General features: G+C 45.7%; 1 protein-coding gene across 1 annotated transcript in view; it reads right to left on the bottom strand.

Annotated features, from left to right (window-relative positions):
* Positions 1-19,598, bottom strand: part of NEO1 (neogenin 1) — a 208,351-nt gene that overhangs the window by 20,257 nt on the left and 168,496 nt on the right. The window contains exons 14-22 of the mRNA XM_045285664.1: positions 19,233-19,380; positions 14,516-14,626; positions 12,794-12,988; positions 9,425-9,520; positions 6,053-6,276; positions 5,832-5,970; positions 3,516-3,623; positions 1,912-2,106; positions 1,168-1,200 (exon numbers count right to left, since the gene is read on the bottom strand). Of these exons, the coding sequence (XP_045141599.1) occupies positions 1,168-1,200; positions 1,912-2,106; positions 3,516-3,623; positions 5,832-5,970; positions 6,053-6,276; positions 9,425-9,520; positions 12,794-12,988; positions 14,516-14,626; positions 19,233-19,380 (1,249 nt within the window). The remainder of the gene's footprint in view (positions 1-1,167; positions 1,201-1,911; positions 2,107-3,515; positions 3,624-5,831; positions 5,971-6,052; positions 6,277-9,424; positions 9,521-12,793; positions 12,989-14,515; positions 14,627-19,232; positions 19,381-19,598) is intronic.

Here is a 19,598-nt window from a genome sequence, read left to right as displayed (position 1 = left end):
AAATCAAACTATAAACAAGAAATTCCAAGGATGAACCCCCAGCCCCCCAAATGGGTAAAGAGTTTGTAAGCACCAGAGGGCACAGTGCAGCTCAGCACTGCGTCCTGGTTAATGAGTGAAGTGAAGAGAAACCGCATGCATTTACATCCTGTGGGTACACATACGATTACTTTTCTAGCCTTATGCTCACGTCGCTTACGTCAACGTTTCTAACTCTAGGTAGTGCGCCTTTCACACATACAATGTATAACCTAACACTCACTGAATGCAAACGCCTATTTCCAAAGCCCTGAAGCTTTACATCGCAATTCTGAATCTTCCTTCACATTAACCACGCTCCAAAGACCCTGTATTTTCTAAACAACTTCTAAAGAATTCTAAAGAATTTTCTTAAGAAGGTAACCCATCAAATTCACTTCCGTTGCCCATCCACAGTAAGGCACGCAATGAAATCACCAAGTACAGCTACTTGCTCTCCTGGCAATTACAGTGAGAAGATTGCCAACTTCAAGAATGGTGGCACTGAGGATCATGCTCCCCGAGTTTCTATGTTAAATTGTTTGATCAACTCCTTTACAATGGTCAGATTTCTGTATGGGAAGAAACGGGGGAGAGGGGCTCTGGATTCAGCCTACAGCAACAGACTAAAAACAGCACTACTCAACAAGGAAGGGCGCACATCAAAGATGCTCTTCACTAGGGCAGATCTGTAGCTTCTTGGTGAGGGGAGGAAGATAGGGTCTCCACGGATCTGATGACGTTTCCTTTGGAGTCACCGATGCACCAGAGATGCTATCAGTATGCGCACTTGGTACACGGTGAGGACCAGGGATTGTGTAAGGTCTTATCAGGCCTCCATGCCTACCCCTGCAACAGTGCTTCAGCACCTTAGCACACACGTGATGCCAAACACCTTCAGCTACAGGACTCTTCCTGAACTCGGTTTCTTCCCGTCAGTCTGTTTAGCTCCTAAAGCGATTCTCCAACTTTTCAGATACCCCAAGTGCCAACATGGATCCACTCCAGTTGGGCCACAGTTACGTGCTCTTTTGACCCATGGTCGTGATCTTCGGGTTATGAGAAAGAGAGAGACAGACAAAACTAACAAAAAGCTAATAACAGGTGACAAAAGAGAGGAAAGGAGAGAGAGGCCATCTACTCATTTACCTTGATCATTAGGCATTTTATCAGAGGAGTCCGCTAACAGGCCAAGCACAGGGGAAGAAAAAACAAGAGCAAGGATCACAAGCTTTGAAGGTGGGACAGGCAGAAATCTAAAAGGTAAAAATAAAACCCCCACAGGCTTCCAACAAAGTCAGAGCCGTGTTTCTGGTCCGACTGGTAAGAAAATTCCTACCTGGTGCCATTGCTGTAAAGTCACCTCCCAACTCTATTTTTTTAAGGGCGCTTCCATTTTCCCAGGAACTTTTCGAAGCCCCCTTGTAGTTACCTCAGCACACTTATCTTCAATTTCTTACCTGGGGTTTTCCTAAAGGGGCCCCTTGCCATCTACAATGGTGTACACTCCCACAAAAGCACACACACACATGCAAACAACAGCTTTCTGGAGAAGAGCCTGCACGTATGGAGAGAATCACCCATCACATCAACATTCAGCTGTATGGAAGCAAGAGACTCACACCATCTACACCCCAGCAATCCATCTGACCTGAGTAGGCTGGTGTGAAAAGTCCCCTGCATATGAAAGGGTCAGGCCAGTAGCCTGGGGAGCACTGAGTTGGGAGCCAATGAGGGAGGGATCATACTGAGATAAACCTTCCCAACTGTGGCTCACAAGCTCATCATCAGGACTTTTGATGCTACCTACCCACGACGTCTATAGGCTGAGGCAGCGTGTGTAAGCTGTTCACTAAGGAGACACCGATTGAAACCACTTGTGGGGGACCTTACCTTTCGGAGTTCTGAATTGCACAGCTTCGGACAAGGGCCCCATGCCCTTTGAGTTCCGGGCTTGGATCTTGAAGTAGTACGGCGTGTCGAGTGTTAATTCTTGTATCTGGTGAGTCAGCCTGTTTCCCACAACAGGCTCAATAACCCAGTCGTGCATCTCCGCATTCACATCCGTACTGTAGTAAATGATGTAACCTGTCCGAGGGAGTTTACGGCTTTAACTTTTGCAATCAGTGAGTCGGTACTGATTACAGAAGAGACAAGAAGAGAACCAGCTACTGATTAATGAGCAACAGCAAAAGCCCATCCAGAAAGCTCCCCTGCACACAGTACAGAGAAAACAATTCCTCCAGTGCCAAGCTTCAGCGATCGAAGTGATAAAAGTGGTTTAGGGGTTAAGGCCCTCCGAGGTTAAGAGTTCACCAAATGCTAAGAAACCATACAAGGAAAACATGCGATCCTTTCAACACCTTAGTGTTTGAACAATATGCATTCATATATCATTATGAAAACATGAATTAAAATAAAACTAATATAATGTATATATTGTGAAAATAATATGTGAATAATATCCAGATAATACATTCTAAATAAAATCATGCCACCTTGAAATCCAGCAAGGGGTTTAACACGCTAGGTGAGCTCTCCCAGCTGCCCAAGAGAAAGTCCCCTGGGACACAGATGGACAGCCACTTCTGCTTCAAAGTTCTTCCTGACTTCGGGGTGAGGGAAGCCAGAGAAATGTCACCTGCTACATCCACCAGAGGGCACTCAATCCTCACCGTTGCAGCAACAGCGGCAGCCACAACTCTACTGACCTGACACTTCACTGGGTTTTAAAGACAAAATAGAAAGTAATCCAAGCCAAGTCATACTTGCCTTTTCTTCTTCTTTAATAGAAGAGGCAATCCACAACTTTAAAAAAAAGTGGCAAAGGGGAAGCCTGAGCAGGTCAGTGCTAAGAAAGGCTTTTTAGTCTCCTTAGGCTGCCCGTCCACACAAAAGGACGTTACAGGGCAAACTCCCATTGCTCAACACACCCCTGTCTGCGGCACATGTTCCATGGGGAATGTAACAGCCAACCCCTTATCTTTCTGATGAGGTGCAGGAAGTGTCCCAAGGGAAAGTCCAGGTCCCCTGAAGGACTTAGGTAATTAAAACATCTAGTCCTCCCAACCAGAGCACAGGAAGTTGAGGTGTCGGACTTTGAGGGCTCCAGGGTGAAAAAGCAGGATCACTATTTATTGGGTATTAGGTAGCACCAGGCAGGGGTCGAAGGCTCTGCAGCTGGTTATCCAGTTAGCGGCTGAAAAGAACAGCTTTCCTGGGTGAAAGCGATACATCCATAAAATCCTACAGCAGCCAAAGGCCGCCAAGTGCATCCCGAGTCAGAACAATTAGCTGTCAACTCCTTTTCAAGCCACTTGGTAGAAAGAGCAGGTTCCTGCTCCAATCATAGGGACCGCCTGACTCACACCACCCCATAAAACATCTATGCCAGCCCCAGACCCCAATTTCTCTCAACAAGAAAGCACCGCCGTCCAACAATGCTTCTGCCAGGTACGAAGAGGATTCAGACAACCTCTCGCTCAGGGACACTTCACCTGTAATTTTGCCATTGGCTTCGGAGGGTGGCTGCCAGTTCACAATGATGGTCCTGGGTTTCCCTTCTTTACTCACGACTGTCACATCCTTGGGCGGGGACATAGGAACTGTAAAATGACATATAAAATAATTCTTGTCCATTTTCATTTACCTATTTGTTCAAGCTTCCCATTTATAGAACCCACTTACAGAGGTTACAAATTGGGCTACTAACTGCAAAGTCAGAAGTTTGAACATACCTCCGCTCCACAGGACAAAGAAGAGGCTGTCTGCTCCCATAAAGATTTTAAGTCTTGGGAAACCCAAAGGTTCAGTTCTACTCTGTCCTATAGGGTCACTATGAGTCGGTATTGACTCTATGGTAATGGGTTTGTTTACTGGTATTAAGATTAAAAACAAACAGACAGACAAAGCCTCCTGACCTCAAAGAATTAAAAATGGGCATATAATTTCACTCCCCAAAAAGAGTATGCCCAGGACCTGGAGAAAGTTCCATACTCTAAGGATCCAATACGGACACCTCAGCTGGCAGTGAAGGGTACAGGCTAGCACACAATGAAACTGGCAAGAGGGTATTTGCATTTACCAAGGGCCTACTACACGTCTCGGAGTTTCCAAATAGTACCTCACTAGCTCTTCATGGCAATCTTGACAATCACTTACCACTGCCCTCAAAATGAGAGAAGCTAAGTAATTTGCCCAGGGTAATCACACCCCCACACCGCAAGCTTGAGATTATTTGGTTAGAATCATTTCAAGTTCAAAATAGCTCCATCTCTCATTTACATCTGGCTTGCCAAAATAAATTTGACTTTTAAGTCCCAGTTTACCTCAAAGAATAAATAATTTACAAATTGATGTTTTTCACTTTAGGCTTATGCTAAAAACACATATATCAATTATTGATGTTATCGCTCTTAAATGTGAGGCTACTCATGAAACAGAAAAGCCAATAAAACAAGAGTGACAATGTAGTTCTTGTGTTTCCATGCCATAGCTAAAAACTTTTAAAAGTATTACTAAGGCAATGAGAAAATGAACTACATGTCTAAATGTGCGCCTCTTCCTGAAATACAGGGATTTTCCTAGTGTAAAATGGAAATGCACACATCCTAGGGGAAAACGCATTCTCATTTACTGGCGAACGGGTTGGAATTAAAGCCAAAACACGTTCTTTAGCTTTGGCAGAGGAAGCAAACTCAAGGCTATTTAAGCATCTGTGCACTGTACTTTCTAGATCTCAAAATCCAGCCCATTACTCTGGACAAAGTCCAATGAACTAAACAGAAGGCAAAGAGATGTTATAGTCAAGCTCAGTTTGGGGAGAAATTATAACTTTTTTTTTTTTTTTCATTCCTGAAAGCAGGGGCTTTAGAGAGTCTGGGTAGAACTTCCATGATCTTTTCATTCTCTTTTAATGCAAATGTTTGGGAGCCTTTTCCTATAGGAAAGGGAGACACAGGAGGCCAGGACAGACAGAAACTCCAATAGTTGCATATATCCTCATATGAAGAAATTCTAAAAGGCCTAAAGTGACCTCACATTAAGAAATTTCAGAAGGCTTAAAGTGACCGAGAAGCAAACAGGACCTCAGACTCATATGGCCTACTCGTTCCTTAGTTTGCTTTTGTTTCTTTTGTCCCCTTACAGAACAAAAACAAAACAAAAACCGTTGGCTATGCCAGGGGGAGACACTGACTGTAGAAGGAGCTTCAAGGTAGGTCACCTAGGAAGAGTGCACACGCTCTAGGACGTAAGGCACTGGCAGCCTCTTGGTGAAGGGCTGGCTGCTTCACCGGCAGGATTCCTGAGAGCATCCTCCTACTGCTATTCAGTGCTTTATAATGACCACGTGCTTCCCTGCTGGTTCCTCATTCTACCCACACAAGAAACACTAAATAGTGGGAAAGACAAGGCTTACTACCCTCCTTTTATAGATGGAAGAAACCGCAATTGAGAGATTAAATGAATTGCCCATAATTGGACAGTCAGTAAATTGGCAGAGCTGGGTTTGAACGCCAAGTCTGCTGATCCCTAAAATCTAGTATGTCTTGTGCAATGTGTATCCTTTTGTCTGTCAATGTTTCTGCATAATGATTTTCAAAAACCCTATAATTTATCAGTTGAAGTAGCAAACAACAAACTCCAGTGCTAAGTGTACCCTGGGTTCTAACACCAGTTCACACACTCAATCCCATCTTGGGTAGTAAAGGCAGGTGATGAGGTGGCTCATGACTTGGAAGGTGGCACATTAGCGTTATGTCCATCAGCTTTCCCCGTCTTGCAGCGAGCAGAAAAACTCTTGAGACACATACCCCATTCAAGGGTGGTCCCATGGGCTGTCATACTCCACGTGCTTGACCTTCGACCTTTGGTCACCATCACAGAGAACTCATAGAGTGTATTTGGCTTCAAACCAGTCACCAAGTAATTCAGAGTTGTTGCATTTGCGTTCTGGAAAGATAGGAAGCAAGAGCTTTAGGATGAAGTCATATTGACCTTGAGCCTTTCTCACCCAGAGCCCATGGGCCAGTACCTTGTACTTGGTGTTCGCTGGGATGTTGGTCTTCCATCGGACGGTGTAATACCGGGAATCTGTGATCTTCTGGTGTTTGGGCAGCGAGTTGTCTGCCCATGAGATCCTGATGGTGTCGTGACTCAGAGTGGAAGCCTGAACTCCCACGGGTGGCATCATGGGAGTGGGATCTGGCACTGGAGTGTATGGGGCATTAATAACAAATAAATCAACCTCAGAAGTGTCTGGGCAGAACGTAATTAAAAAGGGAAGTGGCATTTTAACGTAAACGAAAAGAAAAGGAAAATGAAGGGTAATGGATGGAATGATAGGTGAGAAATGGAGAAAGAGAAAGAGAATCTGGAGTTAATAGATAGCCGTCTCTCGTCTGAAAGAATACATCCACTCGTTCTTTCAGGAAAACGTCTGGAGAGGCAGTCCTTAACTCTGTCCTCCCCTGCACTCTACAAGCATGTTAAAATCTGACGGCCCACTGACTGTATTTGGAGTCTCTTGAAATCACTTGACTGTACAAGGATCATGACAAATGGGCATTTCTTTGAAAACCAAGAGTGCTACCTCTGAACGAGAACAGGAGGCGGCTCAGAGCCTGCTTTGCTGTTTCAGTGACTGTGGGTGCATTTTCCGGGTTCTCATGGGCATGGAAGAGCCTTACTTTCCTGAATGCCAGCTGGTGGCCTGGGGGCATGGGACACCCACACTGGGCCAGGTTCTCATCTGCTGATGTCCTGTGTCTAACTCACGGCAGTATAGCTATGCCCCACTTTTGGAAATTTTGTCTTTGTGCCACTTCACTTCTACGGCAGACCTACATTAGGACCTCTTTTTGCTAAGTGTGAGAAATCTGAAGGGGATTTTCACTTTTACAGGGGGAAAAAAAGGCAGGAAGTGAAACTAATATGCAGTGTTTGCTTTGCAGCAAGCCATTCAAGGGGCATTGTGCCCCCTGAGTAGCAAGAGGAGCACTGCCAAAGCGCCTTCCCTGGGGACTACAGCCAACAGCTCAGGATTAGTCCCCACAGCTTTGATCTGTATGTCTGCGAGTGGTAGTTTAGGTTTGATGTGCTATTTGGTATGATTTGGTAGGTTATTTTTTTTTAATCGAGGAAAATGCAAAAGACTTTCTAAGTTAATGACAACTCGTTATTTTGTGCCACTTCGGCTTGTGAAAGGTTTCAGGGAGTGTCCTACATTTGGACAACAGGGAGAACTTGTACACCCTTAGGGCTTAGACTCAAATACAGGAAAGAGAATCAGAGGGCACTTCTCTTCCTCCAAGGAAGGTACACCAACCCCACATGCTGAAGGGGCTGCTGTACTTTTTCACAGAGTCAGAGGACCACCCACAGATGGACCCAGGCTCTGACAGGAACATGGCTATCCCGGCTCCAAATGGTACAGCCCTGGAGGACGTTAGAAAGCAGACCGCAATTTGATGGGAAGTCTGCCCTCACGCGGGCTGTGCCATCCGTAATGGACACATTCTCTCAGCATCACAGCCCAATGAGAGGCCAGGAGGAGCCGGAGGCACGAAGGTCTGTGGGCTCAGGGCAGCATAACAGAGTCCATTTGGATTTTGGGAAGTTTTGATTAGGTCTTCTAAGCATGCAGGCACTGATTTAGTTCAAGTTCAAGTTTTACAATGGGTTTCTCACATAGCTACCAGGACTAACTCTTCTTTAAGCTCAAAATCTGAAGTGGCACCGGCCTTGTCTGAGATTTATTGCCAGGCTAAAGCAATGGTCTCCACTGGTGTAGTTCTGACACAATGAGGGCTAAAAATAACAGAAGAACAGCACATGTTGTAATCACAGGCTTTGCTTGAAGACCGTCAGGGAACATACCAATTAGTTACAGAAAATGCACCTTCAAGTGCAAAAATTACTGTTCTTCAGGAGGATTTGTTTATTTGTATCAATTCTTGGAAAAGGTAGCTAGCTGACACAATGGAAGAAATTTTCCTCACCGACTTCTAGGCAGCAGGAGAATTTTTTTTTAAAGCTCAACAAAGGATAATAATTCCATTTGTTTTCCTGCCTGTGTAGAATACCAAAGCAAATTAACAATAAAAATCATCCATTGCAAGCACACAGAAACAGAAGTACCAAACGTGTAGTAATGGGGTCTTGTTAAGTGAGAGCTTTAAAAAGGTCAGAGGTTACTTTGTAACAAGAAGCGTATGGACAAATGTGCGCTATTATGCAAAGCATCCGGAAACTTAGCAGGGAACCCAGATTCAAAATCTGGGGGGGGGGGGGATGGCTAAATTATAAAAACAATAAATTCTCTGGTTTCCAGGACCTTTAAAACTTTGTGAAACTCTAATTCATTTATTTCAGTAAGCTTTCTCATTCAAAGAGGAATGAGATGTTTTATATTATCTGCAGAAATTTTACCTTGGTATGTATATTCTTTTTATTTTAAAGATATCTTAGCCAACCACAAAGAAAAAGAATATTTGTTTTTTTCTGTAATAAATGTTCCATTGACCAAATGGATAGTACTTCTGACTTAATACTCTTTATGTGAATAAAACTTACAAAGAGCTATATACTTAAAAGTATACTTCACCAACCAACTCGAGATGACTCCGGAGATGAATGTCAGATTTACCAATCATATACATTTATTGCCTCTGCCTATAACTTAGATAATCCATGCAGAGGTAGGGATATCCTTTCATTTAGTGATTCATTTTAATCATAACTCATATGAACAAGAGATGGGAAAACACTAAGAGTAAATCCCTCCAAAAACTGCTTTCTGGATCGCAACACATTGAAAACATGTATTATATATTTATACCGAATTATTCACATGACAAGATTGCTAATATTAAAAAAAAAGGCAACTCAGAAATTAACAGACCATTCCACATTGAAAGCACATTTTTCCTTTGTAAGTTGGCCCCGTGAATGGCCAAATACTTTTCCTTCAACGGACACCTGTGAGGCAGGCCTCAGTGCAGGTGTCTCAGGTCAAAAACTCCCTGACAACCCAGATGCCCTTTAATGCTATTTACATTTGCTCTCACTTTGAAACAAACAACTCAACTCGCTGCCATTGGGTTGATTCTTACTCAGAGCAACCTATAGGGCAGGGTGGGACTGTCCCTCTGGGTTTTTGAGATGGTTAACTCTTCACGGGAGTCAAAGCCTCATCTTTCTTCTGCACTTGGTCACTGAAAAGACATCAAGCCTCTGCTTGCACTGCAGCAAGCACACCTGTTCTGGTGTAACTCACCACAAATCTGACTCAGAGCCACGCCACGCCACGCGGAGGAGCTGCAGTGGAGCGGGGACGGGCCTCGGGGGTTGCCTATATTTAAGCCCTGACAAGACTGGGGAGGAAGACCAGGGCAGGATGCCTTACCTGTGTGAGGCCTGGTCACGGCACTCTCATACAAAGGGATGCCTTCGCCCACGTTGTTGAAGGCTTTCAGGGTAATCACATAGTGAGAACTGGGATCTAAAGGAAAGAAGTGAGTTGACACATTTAAAACATGTCCTCACTATTAATAAAAAATAAATCCAGGCATAACGGTGCATGACTCTCCTGCAGAGGAGGTTTCTGTGAGGTTGTTTTGGGGGTGGGGGAAGGCATGGAGAGAAAAAATGCGGGAGGTCAGCTTCCAGGAGAGAGTCCAGGGACAGGAGGGTCACTCTGCCCCTACTCTGGTTTAAGGCCGATCATGGTCTGAGTTAAGGCATGGATGGATGTTCATCTCTTGAGAACCTGTAGGTGGAGCACAGAACTAAGCAAACCCCTTTGCACCCCTGAAGAACAGCCGTGGATGAGCCGTGCACCCAGCAGCTGTTTAACGTCTCACCGCCATTGAGTCGCTGTCGACTCACAGCAACCCTATAGGAATGGGTCGGACTGCCCCTGTGCATTTCTGGGACTGTGACTCTGTAAGAGGAGGAAACCTCATCTTTCTCTCCATGAGCTGGCCGGTGGTTTGAACTGCTGACTTTGCTGATCGCAGCCTGATGCTTATCCACTACTCCAGCAGGACGCCTGTTTCTCGTCTCCAAACGGCTACCTTCCAATTCAATCTCCCCAAACAGCTGCGATCTGTAAGAAAGGTAAATCCTAGCCCCAAACCTGCTTAAAAACCTTCAGGTCTTTGAATAAAATCCTCCATTCCTAACATGGCCCAAAGGTACTCATGTCCCTGTTACGACCAGGCTCTCTCCATTCTCCGTCTTGTTGTCTGTGCTGCGTCTCCTGGCCCTGGCTCAGCTCCCTGGGCACTACACTCCCTCCCTCCCACCACTGGGCCGTCACATGCACAGCAGATCCCTATGCTGGGGACACATCCTACCCTCCCTAGCTGGACAGCCACACCTGTTCAACTGACAGAGCACAATGCAGACTGGATTGGACCCCACCTGAACAGCTGAAGTCTCTAGTTCTGTACCCCTTTCTCTTCCCCAGCACTCTCAGCAATTTCAATGATTTTACAACGATCTTATAAAATATATAACTGAAACCATCTCTCCATCTCTAGCACCATGTCTAGGATGTTGTAGATTTTCATTAACTATCTGCTGAGAAACTGACTGGTTTGGAGGAGAAGAAACGGACTTTAGTTTTCAACAAGCAGAACACAGGACATATCTGGGTGCAGACATCTAACAAACAGATGATGTTTATATCAGCTGATGCAAAGTTGGCTAAGGTTGGCAGTTAGCTTTAGTTTGATGAACAAGGGAGTTCCTAAACGTGCTTTACATCTGACTAGCTCTTCTTCTGCTCGATTTCATAGGCATCTGAGGAGCCCTGGTGGCGTAGTGGTTATGCCTTGGGCTGCTAACCACAAGGTCAGCAGGTTTGAAACCACCAGCCACTCTGTGGGAGAAAGACGGGGCTTTCTAATCCCATAAGGAGTTACAGCTACACAAAGAGTTGCCCTATAGGTTTGCTATGAGTCAGAATTGACTCGATGGCAGTGAGTTTTGAGTGAGATGTCCATCCAGGTGGATAACGATAAGCTCTAGCTTATTTTATGCCAAACGGGTTGCTTCTGCTCCTCCATCCTCTCTAGTCCCTTCTCTGACCAGGTCCACCCATTTATGAACTGCAGGACCTGTACTGCTCCTTCTCATCTCAGTGTTTCCAAACACTGCTTGGTACCAAGTCTCCAGGCCCAGGTGAAGTCCCTTTCTGACTGCTCTACACTGCCCTTCTCGCCCTCCCTTCTCTGAGCACACACTCCACTTCAGCTCACTTCATTGTTTCTTGTCTCTTGCTTTTGTTCCCCTAACCACTGAAAGCACCTGAGGTCGAGGACTGGGCCCTGCCTGCACTGCAAAGGATTTTCCCTTCAGTAGTTGCAGAAAGGAAACAGCAGGAGGCTGGTCACCACAGAGGTGTCTCTGTCCTACCGGCAAAGCTTTCCTTTGGCTCTCCACAGAGCTTCCTGAGGCCCTGCAGGTGGGGGAGGAATTCCTAGGTTAGCGGTGCTGTTTCTTCTCCGAGGGAAGACGAAAAAGGCTACTTGGTTTTTTGAATAAAGAATTATACTGCTACTGATTTTCTGTCAGAAATAATGGGAAGATAACTTATTTGTTATTTTCTCTTCCACACACAAAAAAACCCAAACAAAAACAACCCTCAAAACCAAACACTGCCATCCGGTCAATTCTGACACATAGTAACCTTTTTAGGAATGATGTGCACAAAGAACTCTTTTAAATAAAAGGTAAAACATGGTCAAGACAGAGTCTGAATTAAAAGAGAAGTCTTTTGAAGAAATGTATAACAATAATCCAATTTGGAAAGTACTTAAACCGACTAAAAGTCAGTCATTCTCTATTGTGAAAGATAGATACTGCTCTTTAAAGAAAATCAACGTTGCGGTATGGTTAATAAACAGTAAAAGGCATCCTTTGAGTAAGTTGAGGGTACCAGGTCAGAGAAAACTAACGAGATGCCAAGCCATGGTGTTTTCAATGGCCTCGTAGGCATGTGAAAGGTGGACACTGACTAAGGAAACCCGAAGAAGAATGGGTGCATTTGAATGAGGGTGCTGGCGGAGACTACTGTAAAGTACTGCGGACGGCCAACAGAACAAACAGATCTGCTTTGGAAGAATGGCCAGAATGCTCCATAGAAGCAATGATGGTGAGACCTCATTTCGCTTTATCAGGAGAGACCAGTCCCTGGGGAAGGGCTGATGGCACTTGGTACAGTAGAGGGGGGTGAGAAGAGGAAAACTCTCGCAGGATGGCCTGTTGCAGCGGCTGCAACAATGGGGTCAAAGAGAACAACGGGAGGATGGCGAAGAACTGGGCGGCGCTTCATTGTGTTCTGTACAGGGTCATGAGGAGCTTGAACTGACCCCACAGCACCTAACGACAACAGCATACTGGATCGGGAGCCAAGCTTCACTTTGGCTATAAAGGGCCTTCGTGAGATAAATGACAAATGTGAACGCGGTCTGTGGTTGACAAAAGCAAAGATCCTGCTTTTAGGAATTGTTCATGAAAGCATCGATGGGTGGAGAGCTATCAATGTCTGTAACTCTCAGACGGTTCAGAAAAAAACGTGTGTGTAGATATATCTTGTCAGAGGATGGCCACGCAAACGTGGTACAAATGTCAGCTTTTGGCAACCTGGGTGAAGGATGTATAAGCGTTCTTTGTATTACTTTTGCAACTCTCTGTAAAAAATTACAGCATAATACAAAGTTAAAAGAACAATCCCAGACACAAAGGTTCCCCTACGTCGCATACATACCCAGGTTTTCAATGGTGTAATAGCGCTGTTTATAGTCCACCTTGATGGTCTGAGCGTGAGGGCTGCCAATCCCATAACCAATGGCGTAGCCTCTGACGACGATGTTCTGATTCTCTGGGGGCGTCCAGCTGACCACGATGCTTGTGACAAGTGGGCGCACGTGGAGAGAACTAGGCACTTCAGGAACACGGGTTTCTGGGAGGGAAGACGGACAAGCATAATGAGCCCTACCCTTACCTTCTTTTAGGACAACCTTGCCATGCCTGGGAATATGAGCCCTACCCCTACACCTGCCTTTAGGTCAGTGGTTCTCAACTTTCCTCATGCCACGACCCTTTCACACAGTTTCTCATGCTGTGGTGACCCCCCCAACCATAAAATTATTTTCGTTGCTACTTCATAAGTATAATTTTGCTACTGTTATAAATCGTAATGTAAATGTCTGATATGCAGGATGTATTTTCATTGTTACAAAGTGAACATAATTAAAGCACAGTGATTAATCACAAAACAATATGTAATTATATATTGTGAAATATTAATGGGTTTTCCGATGGTCCTAGGCGGCGACCCCTGTGAAAGGGTCGTTCGACCTCCAAAGGGGTCGAGACCCACAGGTTGAGAACCGCTGCTTTAGGATAACTCAGCATGCTTGGGAATATGAGCCCTGACCCTACCTTCCTTTAGGATAACCTCGCCACGCCTGGAAATGGCGCGCAGCCTCTGAAAAACCATGTGGGGCCGAGTTTCCCTATTGTTCCAAGAGTTGCAAGGTAACCTGCAGGTACAGTGAGAAATACTACGGCCCCGTGGTTTTACTGCGTTCCAGGGCGAAAACAAAACCCAACCAGCCTCATGACGATCGCGGAGGCTGACCCGGCGGTGAAATGCTAGAAGGTGCTACAGTATTCATTTGGAAATGGAAGAAAGAGCGATCCAAACACATCTGCTCCATGGAGAAAAACAAAGCAATTGGCTTTTCAAGAGCTGCCAATCCTTGAGGCCACACCCTGTTCCAACCCGGCCGAACGAGAGGCAGCAACACGGAGGAAGCAGGGCCTGTGATCGACAGGTGGTCAAGCGTCCCATTCATTACAGCCACGGTCATCAATTGTTTACCCCCACCCTCACCCCAAAGGAACATGGTAGGGTCAGAAAATATGAAACACAAATGGATTCAAGTGGCCAGACTAAGAGGCTCACAAAGGTGGCAATTTACAGTATCTTTCACATTCATGATTTCCAGGCATAAATTACTACCTTCATTTTGAAAACGAGTAAACAGAAACGTAAGAATTAAAACCCAGGTCCTTTGTCTCCCAGGCCCAACACCTGCCACTGACACAGGTGCTGTGTGGACATGGAGCCACCTGCCTAACCGATGGGCGTCCAGGGAAAAGGCAACTGCCACCAAAACAATGCCATCGCTTAAGTGCCTCGTCTTCTCAATGCCCGTGGTTAAAAATACAAACACAAGAAGAAAAGGAACCCCGAGCACCTGCCCATTTGTCATTTGTTTTGGTCCCACTGAAAGGGACCTTGTCCTTTAAAGTCACTCGAAAAAACATATAGCCGTTTCGGGAGCCCTGCTGCACTGGGCACGGCAGCTCCATGGTACCCTCACGGTAAGTCATCTGCACCCCAAAGCCTGTGGCATTCCCACGTGACTCATCTGACAGGCTTAGTCCCCAGAACCAGTTCGTCCGGCTGGGCGGTTCCTACCATCCAGGTCACTTTCAAACGTTTCAGCAGCCAGCCAGTCTGTAGCGGGGCCCGTGCCATTGACGGTCAGAGCAGCCACTCGGAAATGATATTCAGTCCCTCGGTCGAGACCTGAGAGCCAGACGAGAAAAGAGACAAGCTGAATATAACGGCTCTGGGGAAAACAAAAGGTTAATAAGTGCTCATGAAAGCCAATCTGTCATCCACCGACTCAGCAAGCCCTGGGCATGCTACTTGACAGGGATCATGTAAAGCTATCATCTTGCTAATCTTATCTTCAGTTAAAGTCAGTACAGAAGCTGCAAAACACAAACACAACGTGGTGTGACTCCAGCTCCTACCTCCAAAGCAGAGGCAGAAGCTCACCCATCCCAAGAGGAGAAATGGAAATGAGTAACATTTCTAGACCATTTTAGACCCCCTTTTAAGGTGCTGAGGCACCTGGGCAATGGCTTAGTCTAATCCCTTCATTTTCATTACTAAAGAATCTAAGGCCCCAAAGGGGCCAACCGTGATGAAAAATTACAACCAAGGAAAGTATCAGCCAATCTCAGAAGACGCTAACATCCAGAAGAAACGACAAGATATAGTTCCTTCTACCTAGTGATCTCTCTGAGCCAGCCCATCCCCACGACAGAGAAATTTAAATACAAAATACAAAGGTGCTTCAAAAAAGTTCATGGGAAAATGGAATGAAAAGATATCTGGAATTTTTGGAGCACCCTCATGTGGTCTAGGGATCTGCTTCACAGCAATCTAATAACATCCAGTATAAGAGGTAAACAGATGTTTCTACAGCGTAGCCTTTTGTATTTAATACCAGCACACGATTTATCCATGTGTTGAAGGCAATGAAAATCCAGATATAACAGTCTATCCTTCAAAGCACGGCCATTATCAATAATAATATAGTCAATTATTAATCCATACATTTTCCAGACTACTTACACACTGGATGAGGAGCCCTGGTGGTAAAGTTGTTATGCGTTGCGCTGCTAACTTTAAGGTTGAAATCACTAGACAGCTCTGAGGGAGAAACACTGGGATTTCTACTCCAGTAAACAGGTACCGTCTCGAAAACTCACAAGGGGCAGTCCACCTTGTCCTACAGGGGCTCCGTGAGTCAGAACTGACTCAAAAGAAGTGAGCTTTGTGTTTTTTAATAACACAGCAGATATTGCAAGGCTTTATAAAATGACCATATCACCCCACATCCAAATCTTAGGCCAGCAGCAAAGCACTGAAACTTCATTCAAAGAACTTAGCTAGGCTTCTTGCAGCATCTCGGCTTGGTTACTCAGTGCTGTCTTGTGGTGCAGGTGTGTTCTCTGCAGGCCCACATGAAAGCTGTTCACTCACAAGGCAAGGAATAAGAAAGATGGAGGGGCACATTGGCTGGGCCCCGACTCAGTTACTTCCTGGTCTCCCACCCCGTCATACACAGAACCAGAAAGTGCTGGAGTGAGCTGCACATGTGTTCACGCCTGCTTACAGAGCAAACAGAGCTCAATCAAGGTTTGTAAAAAATAAAACCAACTGGATTGTCCTCCCCACTCCCTCTTTAGTGGAGAGGTTAGACTGAAAGGCTGAGAATGAGAATGAGCAAGTGATCGAGAGACACTATGCGGGAGCTTCGGGAAGTTCCTGGAAAAAACAAAACCAAAACAAACCAACTCAATTATGACCTTGTGAAGTCCCCTTGTCTGTGTAGATAGGCTCCTCTCTAAGTAACCCACGGAGTTTAGAGTTGATAGTAGAAAGTGGTACATTTTCTTCCAGCTAAAAGTTAATTCATTTAATCCATTGTCCAGTATAAAAAAAACCAAACTCAAGGCCGGTCCCAATCCCAACTATGTGGACAGCCACCCTTCCCCCCAGAAGAATTTACTTGAGGACAGCACTGATGCTACAGCTCGGTGCGAGGGGCATGTCTGATCAGAGCACAGGGGAGCAAATGAAGGGGGAGAAAGAGAGAGTGGAGCACATCTTGGCCCACCAAGCCTGGAGGACGATATCCCTGCTCAGAGCAGTCAATGCACAGAGAGGACCATATGGCCGGCCCCACGATGAGACACGACATCCCTCACTGACCCATAGCCCTACAGGGGACAACACTGGAGACACAGTGTGGGAATTGCGCCCGATCTGACCCCACCACACCAAGGAAAACACTAAGGGCGTGCAACAGAACAGCAAGGGGAGCAGGTTGAGGAAGTCCCGAGGGAGTACCAAAAATAGACTTTGGGGCCAGGGCGTGGCGCTCCATCAGACTCGATCGGAAAATACTCCTAAAGGTCAACAGACCGACCTTGAACGAAAAAACAAACAACCAAACTCACTGCCATTGAGTCGATTCCAACTCACAGGGATCCTCAAGGAGAGGGTGCGTTTCCAAGACTGTTTATGGACCATTTATGAGAATAGAAAGCCTCAATTTGCTTCCTTGGTTTCAAACTGCTGACTTTGTGGTTAGCAGCTCAACATGTAACCACTACGCCACCAGAGTTCCACCTGTTTCAGTATAGGTTCATGGCAATTCATATTTTTCCCTTAACATTTACCAAGCTTTGAGTTAATGCTTCAAGAGGGCAAGGGCCCCACTTTTTAACCCACCACTGTACCCTAGTGTCAGCAGTTGGTAACCAAGGCTCCAGAAATGCCTGTTAAACAAATGAACCCAGAGATGAATTTACAATCCAAGAAGTTCCTTGGCAGAGGACCTAATGTCGGGGGTTTAAATGGAGAGAAAATGTTTTGAGAAACGATGTACAAATGCGCTTTACACAATTGATGTGTGTATGGATTGGGATAACAGTTGTATGAGCCCCTAATAAAATGTTAAAAAAGAAAAGAAAAAAAAAGTTCCTTGGCAAACCGAGAGGTGTCTTTACTAGAGGGTATCATTTTGCTTACATACCGAATGTTTTACTGAGAAAATAAAGTTCCTTCTCACGGGAAAGGACGGCACTTTATTTTATGTTATTAGCACCAAGGCAGTGCCTGTGTACAAAAAAATGTCTATCGTTAAATGCCCAAAAGAAACGCCCCATAGATGGGAGACACGATTTCTGCTATGAGAATAAAATCAGAGACTTTAGAGCATATCCTTGACCTATTTTGATGCCACCGTAGTGAGATTCCTGGTGCTACCCTGCTGCGGCTCTGTGTACTCCCTGCAGTGTCCACTCCCTGTGGACACTAGAAGACTCTTGGGGAGCCGAACGTCCACCTTCCCCCTTTCTGAAAGAAGTCACTCCGTTCTGTGAGGTGAGCAGTAAGGAGAACCGCTGGCTTACTCCAGCACTGACTCCGACTGTGGGTGGTTCGGCTGCACAGTTAAAAACTTGTATAGATGGGAATGAGCCACTTTTGAACCCCACATCTTGGTTCTATGAATAAGCTGTTCCTCGGGGGCACAAGAAAGTGGGTAGTGCCAAGCTTCTGGAAGCCATTCATTTCACTGTCTACCCAGGAGGAATATAAGGTAAGAACAGTTAGAATTCTTAAAGGGTGATGCCATTAATTTTCAGGGTTTAGACAACAGTGAAGGCAACCTTCATTTCTTGTGCTTCCACCCACTCTGCTTTGGGCTTTCCTAGCGAAAACAAGTAGCATTGGAGCTGTCTGTCTCAGGGTTCATCCTGCCCTGCTACTGCGCACTGACCGTCCACCTCAGTTGGATACAAACATCCTAGGTGCAAATCCACTGCTTGCTCATGAAGCACGGTGAGTTCTGTTGAGTTACAAAGGAAGGCGATGCAACGTACCAGCAGGGCACAGCCCAGTCACTTGACTCCTGGGCCCGGACCGGGAGCTGAAACAGGCAAACCCATTCAAGTACCTTTTCATTCCATGTTTCCATGAACTCTCTGAGGCCCCTTTGTATGTATCTGACAATGACAGAGATGAGGCATTGCTGACCTACAGGGGGACTGGGTAGGCCGGGCTCTGCTCGGGTCACAGCCTGTTCTGCAGCTGCACCACACATCCAAGTAAACTTCTGCAGGGTAAGGACAGCTTAGGGGCATCTGTCTTGATTCTCCCTAAGCTTGGTTTTGCCCTCCACGGAGAGAGAAAGCACCCAGTCTCCCTCTTCCTGCAAAAGACCCTTGCCCTGGCATAGTCAACCCCCCCTGCTTGCAGAATAAGGAATGGAATTCTCAATGCGCTGCAGGGAAACCCATATGCATTGGGACTCAGGTGGGCCGCTTGCTCTGCTGCACACACAAGGCAAGCCGTACAGAAGGAGCTATCGCTGACAGACTTTTCTAACACGTTACAGCGTCCCTCGTGGCCAGTATAATTACTGCATCGTTGTACCTTTTCACAAAGACTGCTTCAGGCCCATGAGCGCATGAATGATGTCATGTTATAAAAATCACTTTGTAGACCTCTCTTACTAGCTAGCTTAAGGGGAGTAATTTTTTGTTGTTGTTGCTTATATTGCTTTGGTTCATTTCTTTTCAGATTACAAAAAGGAACTATATATTAAGAAAAAAAGAAAATTCATAAACTACAGAAAATCGCCAAGAAACACAGTCAAACACAATCTCACCCATCAGACGTGGTTTCCAGTACTATGAACTGGGTCAGAAACAGACCGAGCCACTTAAAAGCTTACTGCACACACTCCCACTTAAACAGGTCAACAGCTCACAGCAGTCATTAAAATAGTATAAATCCGTGCTAGCTTTTGCCAAGAGGCAAAGCCGCTTACCTTCAATCAGCTGAGATAGCTGCATCCCGGTGACCAGGGTTTCGGTGACATCACTCTTCCGGGAGGCCTTCCGGTAGCGGATCTTGTAGCCTGTAATCTGCCCATTCTGTGTGGCTGGAGGCGGCGGCTGCCAATGAATCATAACACTCTGGGAGGAACAAGAGTATGAGGAGCCTGAGTATTGTAACACTCTAGGAGCGACAAGAGCGTGAGGAGAAAACGGAGTATCCCCAGAAGCTAGGCCCAGACTGCTTTCCTACATTACTTCCCTGTCTTCAGTGCCAGAGCCTGTTTTGCACAGTAATCGTGATACTCCTGCATTATTGCCCTGTCTTCACTGCATTAACAGAAGAGAAAAACGGCAGC

Source organism: Echinops telfairi, unplaced genomic scaffold (assembly GCF_000313985.2).
Source record: "Echinops telfairi isolate 266 unplaced genomic scaffold, ASM31398v2 ScPeMD7_7475;HRSCAF=8513, whole genome shotgun sequence".
NCBI lineage: Eukaryota > Metazoa > Chordata > Mammalia > Afrosoricida > Tenrecidae > Echinops > Echinops telfairi.
The sequence above is the reverse complement of the archived record's forward strand: the minus strand, read 5'-3'. Positions and strand labels throughout refer to the sequence as shown.